This window comes from Pocillopora verrucosa, chromosome 14, assembly GCF_036669915.1.
Source record: "Pocillopora verrucosa isolate sample1 chromosome 14, ASM3666991v2, whole genome shotgun sequence".
In the NCBI taxonomy this organism is placed as follows: domain Eukaryota; kingdom Metazoa; phylum Cnidaria; class Anthozoa; order Scleractinia; family Pocilloporidae; genus Pocillopora; species Pocillopora verrucosa.
This window is the reverse complement of record NC_089325.1, coordinates 21,729,293-21,749,126: the sequence shown is the minus strand read 5'-3', so window position 1 is coordinate 21,749,126 and position 19,834 is coordinate 21,729,293. Positions and strand designations below refer to the sequence as shown.

Genomic DNA, 19,834 nt, shown 5'->3' with positions numbered 1-19,834 from the left:
TTAGCTTGGGTTGTGATTCGGAAAATGTTTCAAAATCAGGTTAATGCGGAAGGATACTGAACTGGTAAAATGGAAACACCCGACCTCGCTTTCAGCGTCTAATATACATTTTGGCCTTAGTTTTGTTTAGTTACTTTTGCTTTTGTTGAGTTCTCAAGCATTAAAGCATTAAACCAGATGTGACTGAGTACTGACTCAAACAAGCATTTATTCAAACCGGCATGTATGTAATTACAGTATCCTTCTGTACTATGCTGATTGTTCAATTCTGTACCTGTCGAAGTGCCAATCTCTGACTCCTTTATTTTTCCTGCTGATAAATCTTCACCTTTCTCCTCGTCTAAAAGTAACAAGAGAGGTGGCTTTAGTGATCATCATCACCATCGTATCGTCGTCATTATTATCATTATGATGATTATTATTATTGTCACTGTCATTATCGGTACTGTTGTCATCATCGTCATCATCATCTTCGTCAGTGTTATCATTAACTATTATCAATTATTATCGTTATTATTGTTAGAGATAAGATATCGGTCTCAGGACGTCCTGGGTGGTGTCACCCCAGTTTATTGTGTGTGGTCTTTTACAGAAAACTTGATTCTTGGACTAACAAGATAATCAAGTAGTTGTCCATCATAAGGAAAAACCTCTGATGTGAGGTATAGTATAAAAATCCAAACCAAAAACCTAACAGACATCGAATTGTTCTTTTTGTCCTTTACCTGATGAACTTTGGTCAAGATGGTCTTGTTTTCCATCGGCTGCTTCAACTTTTGCTTCTTTGGTAACTTAAAATAACAAAAAATGCTGTAATGTAAAGTCATTTTTAAGATATTTGTGGGTTTTTCCCTGGACGTTTCCATTTTAATACTGAAATAATGAACAGACTGAAAAACTTAGAATTTAAAAATTTTCCTTAACTCGTTTTTGCTATTTGGAGCTTACCAAATAATTCTTCTTCGAATTTTCGTACAAATATTGAATTTACAAAACAAACTTAGTCCTTCAGTCCATTTCTAACGGTCTACTGACTTCTTTGCGTCGCAAAGTTTTTGACGCACCAGTCCAAGGTATTTTGCTGTTCAAAACTAGACAGTGTCAAGTTCTGCTGCTCTCTTAACATTAGACTTGTATACTTTTCAAGAAATAGATAGATAGATAGATAGATAGATAGATGAAAACACAAGTGTTAGTGAAGTCTACTTTGCTCTTTGAACGCTTAGTTGACAACTTGTTATTATTAAAAAAGTGCAAAAAATAATTTCCTAGCGCGACAAGACTATAAATTTTTCGTTTTAATTAATAAAAAAAGCTTGCTGAACTATTTTTAGAACAGTTAGTTTGATTGTTTTGTTCATACCGTGAAAAAGGTAGAAGTAATTCATCATTCATTATGGTGAATGCCCTGAAGTATAATCATTTGTCTCACGATGTGGCCAGTTCAAATGCATATTATTTCTACTGTTGTTAAGAAACCCTCACTAATTTCGCGAAATTTATCAGAAAAAATTATCTATGATATAGCGTCATACACATTCAACTCACGCTTTCTACTTGTACCTGTTGATTTGTGACCAGCGACATCAGACTCCTTCTTGAATACAACTTGACATTTCTCTTTGTCTTGGGATACTAAGCAGAATAATTTTTTCATTCTCAGTTCAGAGTGTAAAGTACACTAACTCGACTCGCTTACTCGCTTACTGCGGTTCTTTTTGCTTCATATTCAATGATCAGTTGTTTGTTTATTTTCATACGCTTCTTGTTCCAGGTCACTTTCCTTCTTAAAAATCTTGAAAACTTGAGAGGCGCAATTTATTTGCTGTTTTTTCCCTTACCTGAAGAAAGCTCGTCAACCAAATCCAGTTTTTCTTGGATTTCCGGGACGCTACTTTCTGACATACCTAAAATAGAAGTCACCTCAGTGTTAGCGTGACTCTTCTGCAAATGAAACTGTGAATGCGACCGCTTCAAGACTCTTTCGGCTCGAAAAACGAAGATGATCTGAAGGTCTAAAATGTTGCGGACTAGTTATTATTATTATCTTCGACGCGTTCCTCAAGGCACACACTGTTTTGGCAACTCAAATTTGGATTTTCAGACCTGTTTTTTTTTTTATTCGAGAGTCACCAACCGTTGTTGGTTTATTTAATTTTACCATTATTATTATTATTATTATCGCGGACTCCTCTGGAAATATAATCTGTCGTTCGTTTATCTCACATTCTTTACATGTCGCTGAAAATTTAAATCGATTTGAAATTTGGTAAATGAATAAAGGAGGTAACTTTTTAAAGAAACTGTGGTGCTGCGTCGGTGGGAGAGTATAACAGGGTAATTTAGTATTATCAACCGAGTTGATAACGTAAATTAGCCACCGTAGTTATCAACTCGGTTGATAATACTAAATTACCCTGGAACTTGATAAACCACTTTAATTGAAGAGGACAATACGGATTTTAGGTGGTTTCTTTAACTTCAAGTGAAACAGGGAGTAAATAGAGAACAACACATGACAACAACAGAATTACCGTGAAAAGTTACTAGGAGATCAAAAGACATTCTCAAAATTCGAAAGAAATTTAAAACGAAAATTGTGACGTTACTGTTCAAAGTTCCATTTCATGAATCAAAGCTTTTTAATGCAGCCCATAAAGTTTGCAAAACTAATAATGGTTAAGTCCAATATTTTTATTTGTTTGTTTCATGGTTTTTTTTTCCTGACTGAGTTTTGGAACTCTATCGATGATGAAACCTCATCGGTAGTTGCTGTTTATAATTTTCATGAAGATGGGTAAAACTAATTTAAAATGAATGGTACGCTTTCCAAATGCATCGGATAATTAACACTTAACTGCCAAGATCTCATTGGTAATTCTCCTTACTGTCTGCCATACAGTTCTTGTGATGTTAGTTTAGAGTATTTGGTATTGAATCAACCTTTAATCCCCTCATTGATATTTTACTTTATTCTCATCACTTTTCTGCTTGATGTTGTATTGATATTGTAAGGAGAAATTCTGTCTTGGCCACTCATGGGAGTTAAAGGGTTATATAAGCGAAGAAATTCCGCACGGTGTCAAGGCAGATTTATTTACCAGTTGGTTTTTATGTGATGTACATTGCGCGCCGTAATTTCAAATTAAAAACAAAACAAAACCAAAAAAAACCCAAACAAAGACAATACTAGCACGCAAATATATCTTTCTGCGTTATTACTATCAAAATTAACATAATGGCCGCTTAATTTATCGTCAGAGAAGTCAGTACCGTTGACCACAGATAATTTTCACCACGACCGTTTTTTCATAAAAAAAGCCGCGAAGGTGTCGGCTGGTTCTAAAGTTCAGTGGATAGCCTGCGCGTACTACCTCTAACATCGTAGCAAAACAAGCGGTTAGGTCCGCAAGGTGTGAAACTTGTAATTTCTCTTCCATTTGTTGATGGCAACGCCGTGATAGGAATTCATTTTTATTCTCGTTAAAAATTAAATCTATTTGTCCGTCTTTCCACCAAGTGCATGCTACAATTTGTTGAAATATGTTTTCTCTCACCTGAGGAACTCTCGCTCTTCAGGCCTAGTTCTTCTTTTGATTGCAAAACTTTATCTTCAGCCATAACTAAGAATAAAACAGAACCAAACCGGTTTGCTTTGTGTCACTGATATTCGTTTGAAAACGATTCTGAATGAAAAGGTAAAACAGGAGAACATGTCACAGTCAAAAAACCTTCGGGAAAATTTTAAATGTGTCCTTTAATGGTTGATTAACCTAAACCAACAAGGAAAATAATCAGGATAGATATCAAAATATTTTGTTGGACCCTCTGAGACTGAACATGTAGTCCTTAGCTTCAGAATAATGAATCTTCGACTTCCAACAGTTTCCCAGTAGCGCTCTAACTTGTGACCGTCTCGTTCGCCATGGTGAGTAGGATAAAGAACAACTTTAAATTGGGCACCCGAATTTGTACGTATAGTCGTCAATTTGTCTATTTGTGTTCCAACATATTTAACTTGTGTGTTGGATAACGCTAAAATCAATGTACTACAACTAAATTCTTACCTCAATCTCAAAGAAAAAATGCTTGCAAAAATATATCCGCGATCAAACTTTCTCTAGCAGCTGATTCTAGATGAAAACGTAATTGTCTCTAAAATGAACATGTAACATGCACAGTGTTCTTGTACAGACAGGCAGTTATATGGAGATTGCATGTCATTTGAAGAAAACAGAGCTGGAAACGGAAACCAGAATTTCTGGTTTCATTTTCGAATGTCATGATTTTATTACCAGAAAATTTTAAGCTTTGCTTTCAAGACGTGAAAGCCACTGAAAAGCGTGTGGATTTCAATACACGCGGGTAACGACGGTTGATCAACACGATCAAGATGCGCTGCAGCTGTGTGGTAAAGTCAAATGCAACTCCCCTGCTCCCTGTGCCAGAAGTACTTGCTACCTATATTACCCTTTTACACCCTGACATCAGAATTCATATTCTCCACACTGTTCTCAATGCATTTCCTTTAACTGACCAGGAGAGTTTGTTTATTGATCAAGAACTTCTTAAGTCTGTGATTATTGATTACCTTAATCCGCGCTTTCAATCGGCTTCTGTCATCCTATGTCTGTACTGAAAATAATCACATATCATTCAGGCCTTTTATCTGTGACATGCATGAAAAAGAAAATCGATGATTTACACTGGCACTTCCACAGGGAAATTAACTGGTGGGATGCCAGTATTAGTCTTCCCCGAGTAACGAAAAAGCTCTGAGCTTCAAAGGAATTCAGGAAGGAGCAACGACAGAAATCAAGTAAACAACGGATCAAAAGCTTTCAGATTCCTCTACGAGAACGACGAATGCACCAAAATGTACCCTGCTCCCAAAATGTGGCTTCTTAGCTCAGTTGATAGTAGCGCCAGAACTTTGATTCACCATATCTTATTTGTCCATTTAGTAACTGAAATACCCTGCACATTTTGAAAACGATAACCTGGCGGAACAAAGTCGCTCTAAAAGTCTCTCAGACGATATTTGAACATTCAATGATATATTTTTTTTTTTAAATTCTTGAAATGATATACGATAGAAATAGTAGAAATAATTTTAACAACGACTATCAGCTCCTTTCTCGGCTCAGTTAAAAAAAAATATGTAAAACTGATTCAAATATGAATTATTTTCCTGTCCATTCAAATCAAAGGCTCACTTTTTATCAAAAAAATTTGTCCATGTTGTAAACAGCCGTGCTCTTCGGTATGTTCAGATTGATCGCCGGCGGGCAAATTGAGTTTTCTACTGAGCACTTTAATTGAAGCTTTTTGAGAATTTTTCTCGTCGCAAAAATTAATTTCAATTCCGTCAAGACTGAAAAATTGTCCGCGTTCAGTCCCATTTCGAACGCAATTTCGCCCCGGGGGACTTAACGTTTTTCAGTGTCCCGGGTTTTTTTCGAAAACCGTGTGGACAACGCGTGCATGTCTGGAAATTGCAGGGGCTCTTATTACTCATTTTATTAAGGTTTGTTTTTTATTTAGGGCGTTCGGACGAATTTTGTTTTTTTCTGATCAATATTAGTTAATGAAATGCCCTGAAAGGCGGGGAGAAGTTTAGCGATACTTGGATCAGAAAGATGTGTTTACATCTAGCCTGGTAAGACTTGCACTTTTACTTTATAACAAAATGCAGGTTAAGAGCAATCTTACAGCTACATAAGCTTCCATTGAACTCACAAGGCTCTTTTACTTTTACGAATGCACAATTGGTGTGATGTTATTTTATAATTAATAAAATTATGTTAGCTTCAAACTCATCGTTGATGCAGGAACCTGTTAGAAAACGGGGAAGTCAGATCACTAAGCAGCTTAGGAAAATAACACTGACAAAACAGAAAATGTTTCACAGGTTCTTACACCGAGATAACCAGCGGGAAAGTGGAGGAACATACCTTCCCTGGTTCAAACGTACTTTGAAATTATTGTAGCCAAGCTAGAATTGTGCAAGTCACGATGCTTCCTGATCAGCTTACTCACTTACCAACTTACAACGCTCCTCGACACAGTCGTGAAAGTGACTACATTGGGTGTTTGGGCAAAAAAAAAAGAAAACTCCTAGTGGGGCCTACACTCCATTATGTCACGCAGACTTCATTTTGGCATGTCACGCAAAATTTCTAATTTCAATTGACATGATCCGATTCATGATCCGTGATCCGGTCCGTGATCCGGTCCGTGATCCGATCCTTGATCTGATCCGTGATCCGACCCTTGCTCTGATCCGTGATCCGATCCGTGATCTGATCCATAATACGGTCCGTGAACCGATCCGTGATCCGATCCGATCCGATCCAGATTTTATCGAGCCGGATGAATATAAAGCCTAGCCTCATTCTGACGAGCAACTCAACATGGCGGCTGCACGTGGGAGAAGTGGAAGTGGGCAAAGCCTGGAAGATCTCTTGGGTAACGAAGGCACAACAGCTACTTTCGTTTTCAACGCTATTATGACCGCAGCAGCTCAGCCACTAACATGTGTTCGACTTCTGGTGCAGGTAATGGACTATAAATGTCAAATGACACAGTGATATTTTACTTTGATACTTTACCGGTGTCCAAGCGGATATTTACTCTCCGGTCCAAATCCGCTGGCGGATTTAGACCCCCTTCCCTCAACAAAACAGTGTGAAAACATCATCCTTAACATTCTATTAGAAATAGATAATACTTTACGTTGCAGTGTATATTAAAGTTTGTTTTAATTCAAAACATACGTATTTATGTTACCCTCTTCTCAGCATGCCGTCACAATCTAGGATTTTCGTTAACGAGAATGAAATGGCTTAACTCTGGTATAAAAACGAGCCGTGAAACTTGAAAACGTTTGATTTTTGTTATCCTCTCGAAAAAGGTGGGAAATATGAAATGATAGATATGCTAACACTAAGTGTGAAACTTCAGTGGAATCCCAATTGCTTGGGTCCTCGATTTGTCGATCGTAACCCTCGATAACTCGAACCAAAAGTCGTTCCCCTTTCCCCAGTCAACCTAATTACTCCAACTGATTTTCATTTCCCATGGAAACTCGAAAAATCGGGAATCCACTGTTCGCATCCTACAACGAAATTCTGCTGCTCCATCCATTACTGTTACATTAAGTTTTTCAATTTTTCGTTAGCCGAGAACGCGCACTAAAATTTACATCCAGTTGTGTTTGTGTTGCTTGTTGTATTCCTAATGATTGAAAATAAGTTAAACTAACAATCATTTTAGGTTTTTTAGTCTAGTTAGTGTTCGGTCGAGTGGATGTTAAATAACCTACAATAGGCTTTACGAACGACTTGTAGTAAGAGTAGTTACTTCGTTCTTGTTCAGAAACTGTTTAAATATGTTATTTATAATACGAAAATCAGACGGAGTTATTTTTTAGACTGGATGCAATACTCTCCACTATTGTTATGACCATTCGTAACAATGTTGATAAGGATTTATTACAACAATTTCAATAGTTCAAATGCTGTAGTTTGGTTGCATTTAATTCTTGCATATACTGTACAACTGGCTATAATGAATGCAGTAGAATTGGAATAAAATGGCTATTTATTTTTATCTCTACTGAAGAATTTTGTGTTGTGATTGAAAAGAACATAGACAAAAAGCTTGCACATAGAATAAGATGCCAAATGTGATACAAATGATGCTAAAAGGAAAGTTTGGGTCCAAATCTGCATCGGGGGGGTCCATATCCGCTGTGACACTGGCACCCAAAGATCAACTTAATGTTTGCGTGACAACTCTCAGTATTCATATTTCTATCCTGTGGAACCTCCTTCCTTCATTTTAACAGGGAATTTTTAACTTCCTCTATAAACTAAAAACAAAACTCTCTCTTCTTACTTGCTCTGAAAATATCATCAGGGGTAAAATACGTATAAATTTGAAGTGAGGGAGTGGTTGCTTTTTCCCAATATAATGGGTTCCATGAAGTTGGGGGGGGGGGGGTAGTGAGGGTAGTAGAGTGCATAGTAATGTGATCAACATGATCATAGCAAAAAGAACAGCTGGAGTTTGTTGATAACAAGGAGAAGTCTACTCCTCTGGTGGTCTTCATTTTGAATCAGTAAGGTCTCGCAGCTACAGCTGTAGGTAACTCAGGTCAGATATTACACCACTCGTGGTCTTAGCCTTACAAATGAATTAGAGCATTGTTTTAATCAGTAAAATGTGGCAGGTTTGTTTGGTTTGGTGCTCAACATCAGATCAGCAGAGGCTGACTTATTTTCAGACATTAGATTGGTATTTTGGCAAACCTGATGATCTTCTCAAATACTGAACTTTATTGCCCTGTACACTCTAACATCAGAATCCATATTCTCCATACCCTTCTTTATACATTTGCTTTGGTTCTGACAAGGAGAATTCATTTAACATGTAAAACTTCTTAGTTTGGCAATTATTTCCTTTTTTTTCACAAATCTCATTAAGTTAGTTTTGAGAGTTTGGTATTGAATCAACTAATATTCCTCTACATGTAACTGATACTTTTCTCTATTCTCATTGCTTTTCTGCTTGATATTGTATTGATACTGTAAGGAGAAATTCTGTCTTGGTCACTTATGGGAGTTAAAGGTTTAATTAGAGGAGGCTTAGAACTTGGGTGGCAAGGTATTGTAAGTGGAAAGCTATCTCCACAGGTCATTTTAACTGATCACCTTAATTGTATTTCACCTGATACTTTTAGTCACGGAGTGTTTAAAATGAAATTATTTTAAATTTGTGTTAAGGTTGGACATGAACCTATTTCTCCAACTGAGTTCACAACATTTTACCAGTATGGTAAGGAATTTAAGAAGATTGTTATTCATTATTTCTTCACACTAATTCATTAAAAGACATATTAAAAAAATACAGCACAGTATTACCAGTACATAAAAAACTACTTAAATGTAAGCTTTGAGGAGATTGATACATGGCTTGCCTTGTGTTTGCAATTAAAGGAATCAAATAGAGTAATTATCAATCAGATCTTGGAAGCAAACTGGGATTGCCATTTTTTTACTTTCCTGGTGGTTGGTCTGAAAAACCCTTGCCACCCTCTCAACAAATCAGATGCAAAACTGGAACTTAAATTTCAACTTTCTCACTTGCATTTTCCCACACTTCCAGCTGTGCTTTTTTCACTTCAAGTTCTGATTTGGCTCCATGTGATTCTTATTTTAATTTCTGATAAGCCATTTTCTGATCACTTATTGTATTTGGTTATGTGGCTACAGTGAAAAAGCATTATAACGAAATTCAGATTAGTTTTCTGGCAAATGACTTACATTTGTCCTTTGCATTGTCTTAAAAACAATCATGATGGACAGTTTCTGTAATATAGGTTTATACTTGATCAGCATGTGAAGATGACAACACAATTTCTAGTTGCTAATACATGTATGTATTTATATAGAGTGCAAAGGCACTCTAGAGCTATTTTTGAAAAAAAAAATAAACACCAAGATACTCATGGTAATCAAGAAAAGTAACCTATTTGTTCAGGTTTCTTTGTTTTTTTACCTCCTTATCCTGCAGCATGTCATGTAAAGAAGATAAATGGATGGCATGGACTCTACAGAGGATTGTTGCCAAGGTAAACTATATATGCTTTGTTTTCCAGAGGTTGTAACTTTTTTTGTCTTGGTGAGAAACCTTGTTGATTAATCAGCAAGAGATCAGAAATAAAAATGTTACAGGTTAAATACTGTAATGACAGGAGGCCTCATTCCTTGTTACTAAGCAAAAACATCAAGTCATTTTAACTTGTTTGTATGGGATTAGTTTCTAGTAATTAAGACACCTAGTGTTTTAAAGTGATTCCTCAGGCACTGCACATCCCATCCTGTTTAATAAAGTCATGTCATCAGGGGAATTCCAAGATCATGATATTGTTTTTCATTAAATGGACCAGGTAAAGAGGCTCTCTTGTTTTTAACTCTTAAACTAGCATGGTGACTTATATTTTTTGTTGCAGAATTTTGATGAATAAATTATCCCCTTTTAATTAGAGAAATTAAAAAAAAATCATTGAAGGGAAAAAAAGATGGTTAAAACCATACAAAAGGCCCATTACTCAAGGAACGTTTTTTCATCTAAAATTGCATGATTTTTCCACAAATTATGTATCAAATTGTTTTATATTATGCATCAAATTGTTTCTACCTATCAAGTTTTTTTCAAGCTTTACTTTAAAACCCTTGCCTCCAACTACCTCAAAATGTATTTTGAACCAATGAAATGATGCATATGATTAGTGCCTGTACAGGCATTTGTGGAGTATAAATTTGGCTCATCATATCTCTTACACAAGCACTGAGTGATCTTTCTTTTGAAATGTTTTTTTTCCAAACAAACATTGGTAGGAAGAATTAAAGGAAAGTTTAAAAGAAATTTTTTGATGAGTTTCTTTTTCTGAGGAATCACATTTATTAATTAGTGGTTAGTGCGCTGGGCTCCGGTTGTAGAAGTCCACATTCAAAACCTGGCTGGGTCATTGTGTTGTGATCCTGGGCAAAACAATTCACTCTCACAGAACCTTTCTTTACCCAGGAGTATAAATAGGTGGTGGTTAATTGTCAGGAAAGCCTGATGAAATACAGGGGGTAACCTTGAGATCGACTTAAGCATCCCATTCAGGGGGAAGTAGTAGTATTTCTTTTGGCTTCATGCTATGGAAACCAGGATAAGCTGCACCTGGATGGGCCTCATGGCTCTAGTAAAAAAACTCTATAATGTGTAATTTCTGCCAAAAAAAGTGGGTTAAAAGTAAATAGGTTGATTTGAATGTTGATATTCTATAATAAAAGTGCTCTCACTTAATGACTCCACATAAAAGGCAATGCATGCATGTATCGGAGGAATAATTATAAATGGTTACCTGTAAACTGTCAGGAAAATGTCATGGAATGTAGGGTGGGGGGTTTATTGTGCAATGGATCAGGATCATATCCATAGGTTAAGTAGCCATACTCCTAGTGGATTTATGTGTTGAAAGAAAGGATAAGTACTGAAGGCCTGGTCTGGGTCACTTACCTCAGTGTTGATGTTAAGACTAACAAATTTTTTTTTTCTATTAAGACCTGTGTACAGGCTGTGGCAAAATGCAGTGGTATCATTATCAGTCACCCATTTTATGGTAAAGTAACAAAACTGAACCTTAGATCATAATGACTAGAATTTCAATTGAGGGTGAGACATCTAGGGCTATTAATTTCTAGGTAACAAAATTAAAGTAGATAAGTAGTCTATAATTTCTGTAATTTGTATTTTTATTTATTTATTTATTTATATATGTTTTTAGCAAATATTGATTGACCAATGACACCTCTCTAATTTAATTTCAAGTGCTCTCAGTCAGAATGATGGTTCAGTTTGTTGGTCAAGAAACTATTTACAGGTCAGTTCTTTTTCCACATTCTGCTACATTAATTTTCATCCCCATTTGACAATTTTTAAATTTTAAGTGTACTTTTTTCCTTGAATTGGCAGATTTTCTCAAAATTTACTCACTTTTCAAATTCAACTTACTATTTGGAGATGTAACGGCAAATTTTTTATTGTTTTAACCTTTAACTCCCAACATTTGATTGTTAAATTTCCCCTCCAGCTGCAACACATATCATTGGGAATTAGTTATGAGACTAATTTGGTGTTAGATTAAGATAATGACTTCTGCCCAATAAGTTTCAATATTCTCATTACATGTTTGGATAATGTTACTTCTGGGAGTTAAAGAGTTAAGATATCCTACACACAAGGATGATAAGTTGAATGTTCCTTTCATTACTTGAATGTGCCAACCATGGACAACCATGGACAAGACAAATATCTTTATCTTATTGCCAGTGTGTTAATAAATCTGTTTTCAGTGGACTATGTGCATCAGTTAAAGAGATCTATATCAATGAAGGACTTGGTGGATTTTTTAGGTAGGAAATGAATGTTCTGTTACTGACTAATTATGGCATTAAAATTAAGAAAACTTATATTTCATGTTTTTTATCCTTTGTGACTATGATTTAAATCGTTATGTAGTTTCTTGCAATAATCATCATTTTTTTTCTAAGTGGAATAATTGAAAAGTTGAATCAGCAATAGTTGCACTCTTGGCTGAAAATCAATCAAATGTAGCCAAGTGGTCCAGGCACAAAATGTAGCTTGAACAAAAGAAGTGTTACTTTTAATTAGAAATTTCTCATTCAGAAAGTACTTTGCTTAATTCAAAAGCAACTATTAACAATGATAGTGGCTTTGCAAAGAAGAGTTTTGTGGCTATTGGTTGAGAAATAATTCAACTAGGAATCACCTAACAATAGTATTTAATTCGTGTCCTGTTAAATGTCATCTATGGCTGTCAACAGTGGTATCATTCCTTGTCTTGTTGGAGAAGTCCTTTCCCTTTTGTTATATCGAGGAACTTGTTTCTTGGTCAGCAAATATGCCATTGACAGTGAGGCAAGTCTTATCATATCAAAAATTAATATATATGATTTATTTGTACTTTTTCACCAGATGCATATTTGTCTGTAACCCAGTACTTAAAAATGATAAAATTAAGTCACAGTCTTTACATGTTTTTCATGCCTTCATCGTACTTCACATCAACATTTCACATGCATGCCAAATTTGCCATTTGGAAAGCAGGTTAAAGGCATTTGAAAAGCAAAAGAAAGATATTATACCTTCCACGTAGTAATTCACACGCCTTTTAAACATTTCTTGAAGCCTACATCGTAAAAAACTGAGACTTGCAATGTGCATGTGATTTAATTTACAACCTTGATGGTGATTTGTGATTCAAGATGAACAAACAGGTGGTAAACCGTAGTCCATCTCTAGAGCACTTGTCATTGATTTTGAAGACAAAAGATAAATTTCTCAAGTAGCATGATCATCCAACTGACTATAGCTGTCTAGTTTGATTCATGCTGTGAGATCAGTAGATAATACCATTTATTTGTATTCAGCTTTATCAGCAAGTTACTGTGATAATTAAGTAACAGTATGCCTTGACAAACCTGCCAATGAAGGAAAAACGATTTGTAAATTTGCAGGTCGGCAGAAGTAAAGAAGTACAAGTGTATAGATATGTACTTTTCCAGGTATAGCATACCTGATAGACATCTTTGATTTGCCCTAAAAAAATTTCATCACCTTTTGAATCAAAGAAGAAGCACCAGTATTTGGAAAAAGTATGGATCTATTCTACATATTGATTCATTATCAAATTTAACAAAATCCACTTGGGCTAAGCATCTTACCACTTTTTCCCTCGTAAGATAAGTTATATGTAATATGTCATGTTTTAACTTAAGTTATCTGGTATAAGGGCATCACATGTACAGTAATTTGAAAGACCAGTCCCTACTAAACTTATAATAGAAGATGCATGTTTTGAATTATTTGGATACGTCGCTACTTTTAAATAATCATACTATTGTACAAACCAACCAGCTAACATGACTTATATTTTGCCATGATTATTATCATTGATAATTATATTTTCTAAGTCTGATGAGGATTAATCCATGACTGATGGGTGTTGCGCTCACAGCATGTCAAAATTAGATTTGTCGTAAACGCGCATGTAATTACTTCTCTGATTCCCAACCGTGCCTGTAGAGCAAAACCGGTGATTTTGAAAACGTTTTGAAGTAGAATGTGTTTAGGAAACCAGGGTAATTTAGTCTCCATCGTGTTAGTCACCAGATATCTCGCGCCTGCTCGAATCAGCCGAATCGAAAGGTTGAAACCTTGTGTTATGTGCTTTGGTGAGAAAATTCAACATTCACAATAACTCTCCGCCAGGTGTTTAAATAGTTACCGGTGAACTGTCAGAGAAATCTGACAAACTACTTAAGGGTGCCCCACCAGAAGAAGAGGAAGCGAGGCTCTTAGTACATGCGCCATCATACCATAGATACCGGAACATACGTTAATGGCTGTGGGAGTTATAATTAGTTTCGTGTGCGGGGAATAAATAGCCTTTATCTCAAATTGCTTTTCACTTTCTCGAAGGATGTTGAATGTAATGTTTCTTCTCTGTATTAGAATGTAAACTTTTATTATCTCCTGATGGAGTTCTTTCGATATAGATACCGTTCTTAAGCATTCATAGTAAACTGATGTGCATACTTAAAGAATGATGTTACGTTTTAGAAATCAATTCATTTGTATCTCGCAGTTTGGTTCTCTCTTTAGAACAACATCAAGCATAGAATGTGAACTTCTCGAAGTAAGAAATTCGAGGGAGGAAAAAGAAACCGGACAACTTTTAACCTGGTTAGTAATTCAGTTAACCTCTTCCGCCCTAAAATCAGTATGCATATTCTCCAAACTGTTCCCTATACATTACCTAAGGTGCTCATGAGGAGAATTTGTTTCATAATCCGGAGCTTCTCTGGTTGACCATAACCTTTATTCTCATGACCTTAATGTGTGATTTGGGGATGATATTGTGAGGAGAAATTAGATGCTAGTTACTCTTAGGGGTTAACGGTTTACCCTTTTACTCCCAGATCTCACTAGCAATTCTCCTTACTGTCTGCCATATTCTTGTTAACATCTCACTTTGTTATATTATTTATTGCATAATTTCATTTTATTTCTCATTATACAACTGACAATGGATGATGCTTCATCCGAAACATGTCTTGGTTTCATTAAAAAAAATATTTAAAAAATGAACTTCAAAAGCATTGTGTGGTTGATCAAAGCGATATAAACGTCTTTACTTGTCTTCACTAGGTGCTTTTTCTACCTTTATTGGTTTACTTCATCAATTTGCCTTTGTTGTACTTCATTTTTTGTCAAGTATCTCAGCAACAGTTCGCAGCCGAATTCATCAAATTGTGACCTGTATGGCCCCTCACCTGCTCGTTCTTTTTACACTCGTATTAGAGTCTGACGCGATGAGGCGCTAGGGCCGGGAAAAGGTGTAAGGCGAAGCGAGAGGTGGTTTAATGAAAAACTGCTCTTTGCCCTAGTTAGGTGGGGCTGAACGAGAAATTATTTGGCTCTCTGCCAAGCCAAATAATTTCTCGTGCGGCCGCCCACACTGATGGACTGAGTGGTAGGACAATGATATTAGTTTGGAGATTTGAAATTGGATCAACTAATGTTCCCTTGATTGACACGTTTTCTTTATTCTCATCACTCGTCTGCCAGATATGGTAGTAAGGAGAAGTTCTGTCTTGGTCACTAATGAGAGTTAAAGGGTTAAGCGAAGAAATTCCGCACGGTGTCAAGGCAGATTTATTTACCATGCAACTGCTTTTTATGTGATGTACATTGCGCGCCATAATTTCTTATAAAAAACAAAACGAAACAAAACAACCAAACAAAAACAATACTAGCATACAAATGTATGTACGACTGATCTGCTGTGAACGCGTAAATCTGGATTTAACGGACTGCAAGTAGAAACTAACCGGGTCGAAAGAAAAAAAAAAGAAATGACATATTCCCTTACTTTAGAGCGCTTTTGGTATGATTAATCTTTTTCTTTGTTTCTGTTGATAATAAAACACTGGTGTCAAAGAGTTACGTAATGGTTGTCGTACATGAAAATTCATCTAACCTATCTATTATAGCGATGTTTTAGCCTGACAAATATTCCCATAACTTCGACATATTTCTAGAGAATATCTTGAAGTTGGTTAAAATGGAAAGCCTAAAACTATTATTGCTAGGATTAAGCTGATAAAAAAAATTATCTGCTATTTTCCTTTTTCGTTCGCAGCCGAAAAAAACGATACATTTTTGGATATTACGAAGCACTTAATTAAAGAAAGTCGTACATGTACTCTCATAACATTCTTTTTTCTTCAAGGGCAGGGTCAAGAATAGAATGAAAGCAAAAATTTGGAAATCAAGAGATACAAGGGAGGAAAATGAAGATGGAGGGAAGCATCCAATAAGGTTTGTTATTTAGTTTGTGACGACTGATTAAGTTATGTATAGTTCATGGGGCTGGTTTGCGTCCAGTAAACTGAACATTTTATTTTGCTGAAAACAAAAATATTTCGTAGATTTCTCCATTCCCCAATCTATTCGATGTCTGTTTGAAGGAGATGACTTACAGTACTGTTTGAAGAAGTGACAATACTGCAGGCAGATACTTTGTTGTTGATAAACATTGGTATTGAAGAAATTCTTTGTCATTGTCTGTAATGTTATAATTAAAAGAAACTTGCGCGTGAAATATGTTCATAGAAGAGGTGACTTAATATTGTCAATCAATCAAACATTGTCGATGATGTTAAACTTTTTCAACCTAAAATTCTGTTCGTTTTGAAGGTTTTTTGAGATCTTTTAATGTGATCTTTCAGTAAGGGGCGTCCTGAAAAGAAATTTGTCGTTATCAGTAATCTCTTTTTCGAAAAACTTGAGCAGAATTTTTGGCAACAGTCAAATAAATTTTTTTTTCCGAAAAATTGCCAAAAGTCTGGGCAGTTTTCCTAAAGATCATCGATCAACCCCCGAGCAATTATTAAGAGACGTTGCCCTTTACCGACAAGTTGCTTGACGAATAATCCCTAATTTTTACACCACCTAAAGCTAGGCTATAAGGACTCTAATAAGACCAGTAGTGCTAGTTTAAACATACTAGATGGCTTATCTGACGAAATAAAGCTAACCGTGTATGTTTTATGTTACTGATGAATTTCTCTATTGGATTTGCAGAGTCGGAAGATGAGGATGAAAACAGGGACTCAAAGAGGATTGGAGAATTGGAATGGGAAATGCACAGAGAGATCAATGATGAAGAACTCGGCAAACTGTAAGTTGTTTGACTAACTTTACAGTACGAAATTAGAGAACGATGCCAAAATACTCATTAGCTTGACTATCCAAAATATTCTGATGATAACAGCGTTGTTACAAAAACTACAAAGGTAGAAAACAACAACCATTGTAAAGTATGCTTTCCGATGTACAGTAACAGAACTTTCAGGGAATGTTTTCTGCGCTGAATAAATTTAACGAAAAATCCTCTTAAGGTTAAAGTATGACGAATCACATTTTCCAGTCGAGAGGAAGTCCCAGCTTAACCTCGTAACTCCCATGAGTGACCAAGAAAGAATTTCTCCTTACAATATCTACACAATATCAAGCAGACAAGTGATGAGAATGAAGCAAAATGTCAATTGGGAGATTATAGTCGATCAAACACCAAATTATCCGAACTGACATCATGAGAATTGGTTGGCAGACAGTACGGAGATTTACTAATCAGATCTGGGGGTGAAAAGGTTAAATTGATTGAACGGCTGTTATTCGAGAGCTAGTGAACCAGTTAAAAGGTCATTTCAAATAAAAAAAGTTCCTAGACAGATAATTAGTCCCTAAATTTTGTAAATATTTTCAAGTCAAACATTTAAGACAAGTCACTGAAAACCGTTTTAACTCAGAAAATTTACTTTCTTAACCATTCACAGAACTCTTTCGATATCAGGTAGTCTCAGATCGACTGGGTTAATGTAGTTCTCTCTTAAGATAAAGTCTTTTAAGTGAGAGATTACATAGTTACAAAACGAACATATTTAATATTCTTTGAAGAGCTTTTAACAGATAATGAAAACTACCAAAAGATTTACCAACTTAAAATATCAACTCCCTATTGCTATGATTGGTTTTTTTAATATGTGGTGAACATAAGTTATTTTCATATTACTTGAACTCAATAACACTCAACCGTGATGGGTAAGCTAAATATTAATGAACAAATGGCTGTGACAAATGAATTTTAACGCCGTATGGTTCCCAAGCGTAAAAATTGTTGGTATGCACAAAATAGTTATAAATAGTGATTTTTTTTCTTTGTTGCCGAAGATCATTCCCGTTGTCACAACTCTAATATTAAAAAAATTAATTAAAAGTTATACGCCTTCACATTATCGAAGAGAAGTTTCTGGCTTGTGAGCTAATTCCAAGAATCATGATGGTTTTCGTAATTTGTTTACTGCGTTGATTGAATCAAGTTGAAGGCACGTGACTGGACGTGTGACTAAGAGAAATCATTCGCTTGAGATTCGTATTGTTCTCGAAAACAATGAGTTGTTGACAACAACATTATTTCTCATTTTTGGTATTGTTTACCATCCCTTAAAAATAGCTCCGGCTATCCGATGGAATATGCTTTTACACAAATGTTTTGGCCGTTACCGGCTATACGTTATGGCGATTCATGAATGTCTTGCGCGATTGTCGCAATTTGTCCGGCACTGGGTAACATATTTTGTGCTTCGACATGCCACAAACATCATTAAAAGTAAACTCTCCACATGGAAAAAGTAATTTGAGCGCCTGCTTTAAATCCTTGCAACTCGTTCGCGGCCAAATGTTTCAACTTAGTTTTTTCTGATCAGGAAGTTGATAATTATAAACATCGATACGAGCTTCGGTTTTTAATTCAAGAATGAGAGTACATTGACTGAGTAATGATTACTCTAGCTTTATGTTCAGTTAACATGCGTGCTGCACACGAGGTTACACGCTAGTGTGCTGTGTCCGCTCGCACGCTAGCTTTTGTATTCGAAGGTTAACACGCTTTGCGTGTTTGCCTGCTCGTGCTTCATTTTTCAACAGCGCACGCTGTATTGGTTGTAGGGTGTTATATGAAACAAAAGCATATGCACATTTAAGTGTGCTCTAGCGTACTCAGCAAGCGTGTTCGAGCCAGTTTCTTTTTTTAAGTAGAAGTGTGTTGTGAGCATGCTATTACCTTTGTCCCTATATTCATACGGAGGGTCATTTCATTGAAGGTATCCATTGTCGCATACAACTTCTCTCTTCCTAGAAACACTTTTGTGAGCATATCACAAAGTGTCACGACAAGCCTTCGCTCGAGTGAAATTCAATTTCCGTAAAACTCTGAAAAATAAAGAGATCCGATCAAACTGATTGTGGTTTTAGCATAGGTACATGAATGTCTTACAACACACGAGAAACGAGCGAAATCCGTGTCTCAAGCAAAATCGACCGGACCGCTCTTACAGAGACACTCTCTTAAGCCGTTTACTAGCAAAAACAGGAGATTTACGCGTCGACACTTGTGCAGCAAAATCAAGGCCATTCTTGGTTCTTACATTTAAATGAAACGATTTGAAGAAGGGATCTGTTAGTACAGGTTAATAGGATTTTATTGTGTTTTAGTTTATTTTTGTTTTTATCCGAAGAGTTTTTGCGGTTTGTTTAGGGAGAAAGTACTTAGCTAATGAAAGCGGATTTTTGTAACCAACAAATGCAAACACGTCCTCCTCTAACAATGGATATGATACTTACACTGTAGGAGCATACTTGTTACATTTAACAGTTGCTAAGAAAAATTAAGCCTAAATAGTTTAAAGAGGCCGGGAATGCAAAACAACAGACTGAGTCGAAAAAGCAGAACAATACCTTTGAGCTCTAAAGATAAATTTACAATTTTTATGCATTGAGAATGTAACTTTTCATTCCAAGGCAGCCGCTGTTTCGAGTAATGCATTTTTCATCAAAGGAAATAAAAAACGTTGCAACAAGGCATGAGTGCACTGCTAAATAGAGCGAAGGAATGTAATCGACATCCAATATTTTTTTAGGATTTTTTGCGAACAAGACTCATTTTCTTCAATATTTTTCCTACATATAGAAGAATTTTGTTAAATTACTAATGCGTTCCTATAAATCTCTAAGGTCCCGAAGTGCACAAGCTTTCCACCCCTAATGATGGGTGGAAAGTATTTACCTCATTTATCTTTGTATGTTACAGCAATTGAGAGAAGAATTGTAGTGTTGAGAACCATTTCTTTAA

At 35.9% G+C, this 19,834-nt stretch overlaps 1 protein-coding gene, 1 long non-coding RNA gene and 1 pseudogene across 5 annotated transcripts; 2 read left to right on the top strand and 1 right to left on the bottom strand.

Moving 5' to 3' along the window:
* Positions 1-19,834, top strand: part of LOC131795916 (roundabout homolog 1-like) — a 120,756-nt pseudogene that overhangs the window by 54,272 nt on the left and 46,650 nt on the right.
* Positions 274-1,628, bottom strand: LOC136278009 (uncharacterized). Its single transcript, XR_010716155.1, has 3 exons — positions 1,564-1,628; positions 726-791; positions 274-340 (listed from the first exon to the last, which is right to left on the bottom strand). It is a non-coding gene; the product is annotated as an uncharacterized lncRNA (long non-coding RNA).
* On the top strand, positions 6,407-17,799 carry LOC131770384 (mitochondrial carrier homolog 2-like). Of its 4 annotated transcripts, XM_066161110.1 has the most exons (11): positions 6,407-6,557; positions 8,787-8,838; positions 9,577-9,634; positions 11,119-11,176; positions 11,386-11,437; positions 11,910-11,969; positions 12,402-12,495; positions 13,095-13,142; positions 14,225-14,322; positions 15,877-15,960; positions 16,726-17,799. In XM_066161110.1, exons 3-11 carry the CDS (start codon positions 9,578-9,580, stop codon positions 16,736-16,738), a joined length of 564 nt encoding a protein of 187 aa, XP_066017207.1. In that variant the 5' UTR covers positions 6,407-6,557; positions 8,787-8,838; position 9,577; the 3' UTR covers positions 16,739-17,799. The 4 variants fall into 4 exon arrangements, 3 of the variants coding, with proteins under 3 accessions (XP_066017207.1, XP_066017206.1, XP_066017208.1); XR_010716150.1 differs by lacking the exon at positions 8,787-8,838 and having other exon boundaries at positions 15,872-15,960; XM_066161109.1 differs by lacking the exon at positions 8,787-8,838.